Source organism: Anser cygnoides, chromosome 5 (assembly GCF_040182565.1).
Source record: "Anser cygnoides isolate HZ-2024a breed goose chromosome 5, Taihu_goose_T2T_genome, whole genome shotgun sequence".
In the NCBI taxonomy this organism is placed as follows: Eukaryota; Metazoa; Chordata; class Aves; order Anseriformes; family Anatidae; genus Anser; species Anser cygnoides.
Window position 1 is genome coordinate 37,003,169 of NC_089877.1, and position 10,473 is coordinate 37,013,641.

A 10,473-nucleotide genomic window follows, 5' to 3' on the forward strand; every position below is an offset into this window, starting at 1 on the left:
CTGTGCTTCTTGTTTCTTTTGTTTTGCCAGTGGACTCTCAAAGAAACGATGAGGCTTTGGGCTACCGTTCCCATCAGATCACCATGGCAGAAAGGAATTGCCTCTGGGCTGGTCAGTGAGAAGGTATTAGCATGCGTTGAACAGCAGCAGTGAATTACTTCACTTGTAAAGCAGAGCTTGGTAGATGAGTACAAGTCTCACACATTATAAGATGCACCCATGTCCACATAATCTGGACCAGTCCAGCATGACTGAGGTCCTTGTTTTAGGCTTGCAAGTGCTAGGAATGGGATGAAGTGGTGGAGAGATCAGGACCTCCATGGTAACATACATTCTTCTCAGTTGTAAATCAACTAACAACTAGGTAAGGTGACTTTAGAAGAGAAGGGATATCCCAGACAAAGCAGAACTGGAAAAGCTGGTATAGGCAGAGGAAGACAAATGGATGAATTAGAAAGGAAGACCTTCTGACATAGCAAGATAATCACCTCATAAAGGAATTCAAATATATCCTAGAAGCCACAAATAGGTATTGCCAAAAATCAGCCAGAGTTAGAACCCAAAAGATAGCTAAGGCAAATACCTGAAAGGTACCACAGCCACAAGAAAATTAGGGAGAAAAAAAAGAAAAAAAAAGTATCACTAATATAAGAACAGGACAATAAAGGTAAACTAGTTACTCCCATAAGCCTAAATGACTGCTTCCCTGATTTTCATTGAGGATGAACATGTTAGACCATGGGTTAAAGAGAGGATGTCTAAGAGAAGGAGTAGAAGGGAGAAATGGCTACATCACAATAAATGAAGGCAGACACGTGGAGAGCAGAACAGAGGCTGCTGTGCTCCAACTGGAAGAACCAGTCTCGATCCCAGAATCCTGAAGCACAGTTAACTACAAATCCAGGTGTGAGGATTTTCAGTAAGCTAACTGACTCAGAGGCGTTACTACGGGCCTGGAGAACAGCGAACATTTAAGTAGGGAGCCATGCTGGAAGTGGTCCGGAACTGTGCGTTTGATGTCTGTGCAGTTCTCCAGGAAAACTTCTGAAGGGAATTTTTACTCCAAACAAAAAATTCAACTAACAAAGGGCTAAAAGGTAGCATGGGTTTATGGAAAAACAGTTTTGTGGGACAAGCCTGTACTGTAGTATAAAATCCAAAGTTCAGACATCCAGAGAATAATAAAACATAGATTTTGTTCTCTGTTAGTATCTTAGGAAGAAGTGAGTGAAGAGGGGAAAGAGCTGGCTGTACTAAGGAGCCACCCGGTGATGGGGAGCTGACTGTGGTGTGACTGAAAAACACACGTGCATGTCTACTTGTGGTATTTCCAGCAACGACAGGAAAACAATGTTCACGACAGAGGCACCACTGAGAAGGCTGTTTAAAATACTCCACTGCAGCATCCTCTCTCAAGAGAAAACAATTAAAACTGGAAGAGGCCTGCAGAAAGGACGTCCCAGTGATCAGAGCATGGCCTGTATCACGCAAGACTGCCAGGGTTTAGCTTATGTAACTTGAAAAAAAATAGTGGGAATTTGATAGACAAATATGGGGAAAGAGGAAGCAAACAGCAGAGGAGGATGTCTGGGCCAAAAAAAACAAACAGCAATAGACAGAGATGGAAATTAGAAGCGGGTTTCCAGCCGCCAGCCGAGAGGCTCCATCCGGCAACACGGCAGCGCAATTAGGGGGCCATAAACCCCAAGGGCTTCAGCAGGCGGCGGGAATCAATCTGAGGGAGGACTAAAACCAGTTCCGCGAAGCCCCGGTGCCGGCAGCAGGGTTTTGCCGTGCTGTGCACGCAGGCACCCTCAGGCTCCCTCAGCGGCCGCCTGGGCAGCCGTTAGGGGCCGCAGGGTGGCGGGGCCCGTTGCGGGCTTCCCGTTGCCGCCCCCCCTCGCCCCGACGTGTCTGCGGGCACGTCCCCGCCGCCGCGGCCCGCCCGCCTCACGTCAGCCGCCCGGCCCCTACTTAAGGCCCCGCTTTCGGACCCGCCCCGCCACGATCGCCGCCGCACTCGGCTGAGGAGACCAGGGGTAGGTGGCCGGCGCCTGGCGGGGGGCAAGGCTGAGGGGGCGGTGGGGAGGTCCCGGCCGCTGCTAGGGGCCGCGGCTCAGCTCCCTCTGAGGGAGGGAGGCACAGCGGGGTGCCGAGCCCCCGAGGGGAGGCTGCGGGGGGCAGGGGCCGCCCGGGAAGGTGGAGGTGGAGGGGGGGGGGTGGCGGGCGTCCGCTCGGTGTCGTTTGCTTGGCCGCGGCCCCCCCCCGCGCCCCTCCAGCGGTGGGGCTGCCGGCACTGCCCTGGCCCTCAGCCCGGCACCGCATGGGCGAGGCACCGCGCCCGCTGCCCTGCCCTGCCCTGCCCTGCCCGCGGGCCTTGTGCAAGCGGCGTGATTGCCGCAGCGCCCGCCCCAAGCTTCCTCTCAGCCGGGGGGAAATGGGCCTGGGGTCAGGCATGGCTCCAGGCTGCGACTGAACCACGGCGTTAGCACGAAGCTGCTCTACAAGGAGCTGAAATGTACCCTCAGCTACTGCTTGGCCCCTAACCTGCTGATTTCCATGAACTACCAGGCTGAAAACACTTCAAGAATTAACTCTGAAATGCTTGAGTGCAGACTCCTCAGCAGCCCTGCACGTTGTGCTGTTTCAAGTGCTGGGGGAGCACTGGGCACGTGCAGACTGCGTGCGCCATGCTGGCCCACGTTTCAGGAGACATCTTAAGGCGGTCTTCGCTTGCAGCTCTTAGTCAGCCTTTCCTAAATGCGCACACTGCTGGCTTCCTGTCCCTCCCACCCCAACCCCACTTAGCCCTTACCTGCCCTGCCAGCTCTGCCTCACTGCGTGGCCTTTCCTGCACTGCACGAAGGGGTGCCTGTTCAGCGCTAGCTTGGGAATCGAGCTGTGTCTGTGCTTGCATTCATCTGTGAGGCTGCCCCTGCCTTGGGCTCTTCTGGTGAAGCAGAAGCTGGGCAGATGCCAGCACAGCACTGCCTGGGAAAGCAAAGGATCTTGGGGTGAAAGCACACTACTCCCTCATTATCAGGGTGTTTCAGCACACCTGTGGCTGGCACAGGTTAGTTAGAGCCCATATAACCAGGCTGCTGTGCAGCTGGTAGCTTAAAAAAAAAAAAGAGGCTGTGAGGGTTGGTAATGCCACTCAGAGTATCATGTTTCAGGAACACAAGGAACTAGGTATTTCAATGCAGAACCGTACGGTTTCACTTGGAAACAAATCCATAAAGCACACTTTGAGGATCATAATCTTTTTAAGAAGGCTTTGCCAAATTGTTGTACAACTGCAGCTCTGGAAAGGCTAGAGGCATAGAGTACCAGTTTTTCAGGGCAGCAGAATGAAAACTGACAGACTATGCTGTACTTGAAAGTACTAAGATGGCTTCCTTTAGTGAAATGTAACACAGATGATGATTTAAACCATTCTACTAATAATGCTGGAAAGTTATCCAGCTACATAATCTGTACTGCTCAACTCTATAGTAAGCTTAAACAGTGGATTGTCATGATTAATTCAGTTTTTAATTATTTTGTTGTGATTTATATTCATTTTCTTAGCATCTGTTAATAAAGTTTGTCTGCTTGATACAAATATCCCCGTGTCAGTGAAAGCTCCAAGGACTGGAGAGATAATCTGTTGCTTTCCTTTCTGCAGTGTACCATGTCTCTCAAGGATCAGCTCATCCACAATGTCCACAAGGAGGAGCATGGCCATGCCCACAATAAGATCAGTGTGGTTGGTGTGGGTGCAGTCGGAATGGCTTGTGCCATCAGCGTCCTGATGAGGGTAAGTGTCAAGCTGGGGATCAAGCAGCACAGTTTGGACTACTTGAGACCTAAGAAGAAGGACAGAAAGTAATCTGCCTTATTAGACTAATTGAGCTAGCGCATGATGAACTTTTGGTTGTACATTTCTTGATTTTCGGGCCTGAAATGAAGAAGTTAACTTCAGCAATTTCCTGTCAATAGCTTGTTGTTCTTCTAAACCAAGTTTTCCTTAGTATCTGACACAACATACTGTGACTTAGTCAATGGTGAATGCAGCTCTGAAATTCCAGATGCCCTTTTAAGTAGGAGCCCTTTAACACTCCAAGCATACAGGCAGACAAAATGGCTTAATTCTTAGTCTGAAGCAAAAAAGATGGAGTGATGGAACAGTTCTTTGCCGTGGGAACTGCAAAAAGTGGTCCTAGGCACTCTGCAATGCAGAAGTCATTGAAAATGCTACAATAACACTAGGATTATTTAACTCTAAAATAGCTAGTCTGTGAACAACTACTAAGTTATTCTTTGTCAATGTCCTGCTAAATTGTGCAACTATTCCATGCAGAATGCGGATATGGAAAGTATATAACTAATTCCAAGGGGATATCCCAGGAGACTAACTTAAATACCTGTCTTGGGAGCTAGTGAAGTGAGAGATGTGAACAGAATTGCTGAAATGGATCGCTGCTTCTAAAAGAATTGTAACTTCATTTTTCAAACTGAGTTCTTTGTTTAGAAATAAACTTACTTTTTAATCTTGGTCTCACACAGGACTTGGCTGATGAACTTGCCCTTGTTGATGTTGTCGAGGACAAGCTGAGAGGAGAGATGCTAGATCTCCAGCATGGCAGCCTCTTCCTTAGAACACCAAAGATTACTTCTGGGAAAGGCAAGTAGTTGGCTCCAATGTACTTACTTGCAAATGGAGATAAGCGCATGAGATCTCAAACTGGTCATCCAAGTCTAGCACTGAGCCTGCCATCCTAATCATAAGAAGGGGAGCTGATTTCATTTCTGTTCCTACAGAAATAGTACTCGGCTGACATTGCTTCATACACCTTGTTAAAGGCCATCCAACTACTATGTTCAGTATAGAAAGATGAATTGAAGTACTTGTGGACCTCTGAGAATTGTTTCACAGGCAGTTAGCCTCTGAATGCATTACTGCTTGCTTGTCAGCTGTAAGTGTCTGACAGCTTGCAGTTTAGTGGTGGCTTGGCTGGGGCAAGTAGCAGCCATCTCATACCCCAGTAAATACTCAGCTCCAGTGTCCACAGGTGATGGATTATGAAAGCAGAGCATTCCTCCTTCTTCTACACTCTTCTACACAACACTTGCACTGGAGGGCATCCCGACAGCTACCCTATATCTACCTATGGCTGAGAAGTATGGAATACCATTGCTTAAGTTCTGCAGGTTAAGATATTGACTTGCCTTTAAGGCTGCTGCCTGTGGCAACAGGCCACAGTTTTAAAAAAGAATTTTCTACTTTCTGTAGAAACAAAGTCTAGAGTAACAATTACCGTTGAAGTTTCAGCAACCTCAAGCTTGTGAATTTTAGTTATCAATGCTAAAAGCAATTGAACTCCTGTCCTGAACCATGTGTACAGGTCATTTGATACAGCCTTTTGTCTGCAGATTACAGTGTGACCGCCCACTCCAAGCTGGTCATTGTCACTGCTGGTGCCCGTCAGCAGGAAGGAGAAAGCCGCCTTAACTTGGTGCAGCGCAATGTGAATATCTTCAAATTCATCATTCCCAATGTTGTGAAGTACAGTCCTGACTGCAAGCTGCTTATTGTCTCAAACCCAGGTTTGTCTTGTTTTGCCTTGGCAAGAGGATTTGGCTTAGAGAAGAGCGTTTTCTTCAGTAAGGTGGTCAGTATATTAACATGACCAAGCACAGGCTTTTGGAAAGTGCTTATGCCAAATAAGCACATAGCAAGAAGTGTCATTGTCCTCTCCACACTCAGCAAGCTGGTTCTCTGAGAAGTAAACCAGGTTCCCTCCAATTTGGGTCTTTGGTTGCAAGTGATCTTTAGCAGAGGACACAGTACGGGGCACTGTTAACTGTATGCATAGCATAAACAGCCTCTTAATTTTGTCTTTTTATAAACAGTCATCATGTTAGCCTGGTGATGGGCATGACTTCATTCTCTATTCCACCCAACTAGCACGCAGATAAAAACCCTTACAGATGAACAGAAGATACCACCCTAATTATCAAACTTGATGACTGGCACTTATCCTCCCTGTTCTACTTACAGTGGATATTTTGACCTACGTGGCCTGGAAGATCAGTGGCTTTCCTAAACACCGTGTTATTGGTAGTGGCTGCAACCTGGATTCTGCTCGTTTCCGCCACCTCATGGGAGAAAGACTGGGCATCCATCCTCTGAGCTGCCATGGGTGGATTGTCGGAGAGCATGGAGATTCCAGTGGTAAGGGTGAAATCTGGCTATTACAGTTTTTTCTTTCTATACTTTGTTTGCAAGAAACCATTTGTGAAGGCTACAGCAAAACTTTGCTCAGAAAGCTTTTGCACTGCAGCAGCTTAAGAATGCAAGTCCTGCTTTAAGTCTTCTGCAGCACAGAGTAACCCTAGATGATCTATATTTGACCTGAGCTATGCTGCTTGGAAAAGGTCATTACTGTAACCTAAGGAGGCTAAAAATTTCTATGCTAAGTTGTTCCCATAACTCTCCAAAAACCAAACTGAGGAAGCAAGAGGGTACAGTTCTCTGCAAGGGACTCCCAAAGATCTGCAGTAGATCTACCGGTAGTCAAATCAGTTGTCTTTACTGGCATCACTCTATTCCTTGAACTATATTTAGGAATAGAACTGCAGAGTCGAGTCTAGATGAGGACAGGAGAGAGCAATGTTCTCCTCATTTAGCCTGCACTTCCTCTAGCAACAGCAGAGCAGCACTGTCTGTTTCCTGACACCCAATAGGATGCATTTGGAATCAATTTTTATTTTGAGAAACTGCTGCAAAGTACAGTGTTACTGTCAATTTGGTTCATGTTGTTTAGGAGTTTTGCTTTCATAATGGTACATTAAAACCCTGCAATGTCACATATAGGAGCATAAAACCACTTCATGTTCTTAGCTCACAATTTAGATTAAATAGTATGACCTATGAGACCAAAGCCACTTCTAAATCTGTAACATGTGCCATAGATTAATCTAATTAGTTCCTATCTTAACTGTTAACTTGAGGAAGATAAAACTAAGTCTTATGTTTGCAAGATTCTTCATCTTGTGAGGCAATTAATCTCTGTGCAATTCTCAGTACCTGTCTGGAGTGGAGTGAATGTTGCTGGCGTCTCCCTGAAGGCTCTTCATCCAGAGTTGGGAACCGATGCAGACAAGGAACACTGGAAGGAAGTTCATAAGCAGGTGGTGGACAGGTAAATACTGATTTCCTTATTTTTTTTGAATGTGAGGACTAATGATGAACTACATCATCTCTAAACTGCATTATTTATATCAGGTTTAGTAAGCGGCCCAAAACAAATGTCAAGGTACAGAAACAATACAACTCGGAATAATGTTTTAAGAACTAGTGTAAATTTGGCAGAGCTAATTTTTCATTGTTAGTGAGCTTTAAATAAGGAAAGTGTTTTAGCTTCAAAACTTCCAGTGTTAGTGAGGGGCGTAGTATAGACCTGTTCATGTCAGTCCTGTCCACTGATCAGTGAAGCTTCTGATCTCTCTAGATTAAGGCACCTCCAACGTGCCTTTCCTACAAACATTCAGATGAAGCTACTTGTTTTTTTAATGAGTGATTTTTACTCTGCAGTGCCTATGAGGTCATCAAACTGAAGGGGTACACATCATGGGCTATTGGCCTTTCTGTGGCAGATCTAGCTGAAACTATTATGAAGAACTTAAGAAGAGTGCACCCAATCTCTACAGTTGTTAAGGTGAGCAGCCCTTTTTGCCAACTTTGTCTTAACTGAGAACAGGGGTAACATTCTAGTTCAGTTTGTTAAACTTAGTTCAGTTTTCCATATTAGAATACTCTGTAAAACACATACACAAGGCCTATCCTAACTAACTATTCTTACCTACTTTTCAGGGCATGCATGGAATCAAAGAAGATGTCTTCCTAAGTGTTCCTTGTGTACTGGGCAATAATGGCATCACTGATGTGGTGAAGATGATCCTAAAACCTGAAGAGGAGGAGAAATTAAGGAAGAGTGCAGATACACTCTGGGGAATCCAGAAGGAACTACAGTTTTAAGCCTGTTCAAGCAGTTCAGTGTTTGCAGTTTAACAGGTTTAGTGGTTTGTCTTAATGTTGCACTTTCCAAGTAGGTCAAATCCTTCAATGTATGTATCTCAACTAGAACATAAAAAATAAAATCTGAACAAAGGAGTTTCCTAAAGATGGCGTTAGGAAACTATTCTAGGATTTTCCCCATGCTCAGACACCTGTGTTCTTAGCCAGAGCTAGAGAGAACCTAGTCTTGTACAGTGAAGTGGTGACATAAATCCAGCATTCAAAGCAGCACTGCCTAGAAACCCCTTTGCCTTTTCCTCATCTTGTTTAAACCTTGGCTCAGAACAATAAGTAACTAGCAACTTACACAACGTGAAACCAAAGACTATTTTCTTGCAGTTAAAGGATTGTTAAACCAATTGACAAGCCTTCTCTGCCAGCTGAATAGCTTGAATAGTTCACTGTTGGTTGGTCCAAATATATTTTCCTAAAACTGCTTTGGAATTTTTGTGTATACTTTTTTTAGAGAACCTTATTTTTGTGTACTGTATCAGACTAGTTGTAAGTTTATCTCTAAAGCATGTTTAAAAAAGTGTTCCAAGTTCCTGTATGCAACAAGACAGCAACTGTTCACCTGTAGTACCAGCTCCAACACCAAATAAACCATCAACTGTTATGTCTCCTCAGTTTTCTTTATATAGCTTTCTCTACACTATAGCTCCACTTAAAATCAGTAGTGATTTTATCAAATATATTCCTTCACTCACACTAATGCAAACATCACCTTTGTAAAAAATCTTGCGTATGAAGCAATCTGTTGTCAGTTCCAAATACTTTGTAAACTTTTATAACACTAGACTTCTGAGTTAAGAGTGCAGAAAAAAAGTACTAATAGAAGTACTTAAATGCTTGGGACTTAAACTTGGTTGCCTTATTAGTGCAAAGAAAGAGTTGACGTTACTGATAAATTATCTGAGAAAAGAGATGTAACAAAGGAAATGTTTTCCTTACATGCATGCTGAACAACAGGTAGGAAAATGTCTCTCCACAGTGAGTACATGACATCCATTAAAAAGTCAACCCACTGCCAAGTACAGCAAATTATCTCCTCTGGAATAGCAACCATGTATAGTAACAGTGAGGGGTGTTACTCTGCAAAGCCCACAGTATGGTACATGAAGAAGAATAAAGTGTCTTAGCAATACATGAGAAAAAAAATACCTCCTTATAACAAAGAGGGAAAGGCCTTATTCTTTTTCCTAACATTAGGACATGGCATGTAACAGGAATAGAAACACCACCTGGTTCACTCAAGTGTAGACTTCTATATGGACTGCAGCTGGTGATGCACCTCAGAACAAAGTATTTCAGAATAAGCTGAAACAGGCTGTGAAGCAAAGTCAGTAACTAAGGAAAAGCTGTAGCTATTGTACTGCTTTCTCTTCAATCTAAATGATCAAAACAGCACCTGGAATGAGAGCACACAGCAACAGCAATTATGAGCACCTGTTTTATGCATACAGCAGGAAGATGGTATGAAGCCCTATTCAAAGTTTTTAGAAGATCCACAACCTTTTTCAGATCCAACTGTAACATGAAAAGCCTTAAGAAAGACCCAGCTTTGAGCCACACTGATTATAGCATTCAAACCATGAAATTTTGGTTTTCAAGCTAGCTTTGCCAAGGCAGCCTGTAGGTCTTAATTTACAAAAACAAATGGAGGAGGAGAGCAGCACCACGTATCCGTATAGCACTCCAAGGTGAGTGATGCTCTCCCTCACAACCTACCCTCTTCTGCAGCGTGTGTTGGGTTTAACCATGAGGCTGCTCACTGTGGGCTCCCAGAACCTCTGCCTCTCATGGCATGGTGGTGCACAGCATTATCAGCCTCACAGGCAGTGCAAATGTAGAGGCCCTTCTGTTTTTCCTAGCATTTTCTACAGGAAAAAAAAAATGCAACACACAGCAAGGCTTAAGGTACTGTAAGATACAGTCTAGGATGACCATGATCTGATGGCAGTCAATATAGCAGCTAGGTCAAACAGCAGGGCCTCAAAATTCAATGTTTCCAGCTTTCATTAGTCACAAGAGAGCTGTTACACCAAACGTGAATTATTCTAGTTCAGGACACTGAAGTATCTTCCAAATCTCAAAAGTAAAACAAAAGAATGGTTCAGCTGACACTCCATAAGCCAGGCCTGTTTGTAAAGAAAGTACATTGTACACAATTCTATAGAGGAAATATGCAACAAGTTTTATTTAGCCTAAGTCCACCAGCACAAAGATTACAGGAAATAGAAAGTGCATTAATAAAAGCTAGTCTTTACCAAAAGGAAAATATATTATTGATTCAAAATATCTTACACTTGAATGATGTAATAACTTATTCTGGGCATCTACCGATTAAGAGAAAAATCAACAGGATGGCTGCTTCATAAGTAAATCTAACTTCCCAGTTAAAGTCTGAGAAT

The 10,473-nt window shown here is 44.3% G+C and overlaps 1 protein-coding gene and 1 long non-coding RNA gene across 3 annotated transcripts in view; one reads left to right on the forward strand and one right to left on the reverse strand.

The window, feature by feature from the left end:
* The window catches only part of LOC136791032 (uncharacterized), a 40,287-nt gene extending 39,324 nt beyond the window's left edge, over positions 1-963 (reverse strand). For both annotated transcript variants that reach the window (XR_010832120.1, XR_010832119.1), the window contains exon 1: positions 1-963. This is a non-coding gene — a long non-coding RNA (uncharacterized lncRNA).
* A 924-nt stretch (positions 964-1,887) lies between these two features.
* On the forward strand, positions 1,888-8,678 carry LOC106042616 (L-lactate dehydrogenase A chain). The gene is made up of 8 exons (XM_048053493.2): positions 1,888-2,039; positions 3,668-3,799; positions 4,549-4,666; positions 5,416-5,589; positions 6,044-6,217; positions 7,070-7,187; positions 7,580-7,703; positions 7,859-8,678. The coding sequence occupies exons 2-8, from the start codon at positions 3,674-3,676 to the stop codon at positions 8,021-8,023; spliced, it is 999 nt and encodes a 332-aa protein (XP_047909450.1). The 5' UTR covers positions 1,888-2,039; positions 3,668-3,673; the 3' UTR covers positions 8,024-8,678.
* Positions 8,679-10,473: the final 1,795 nt, after the last annotated feature.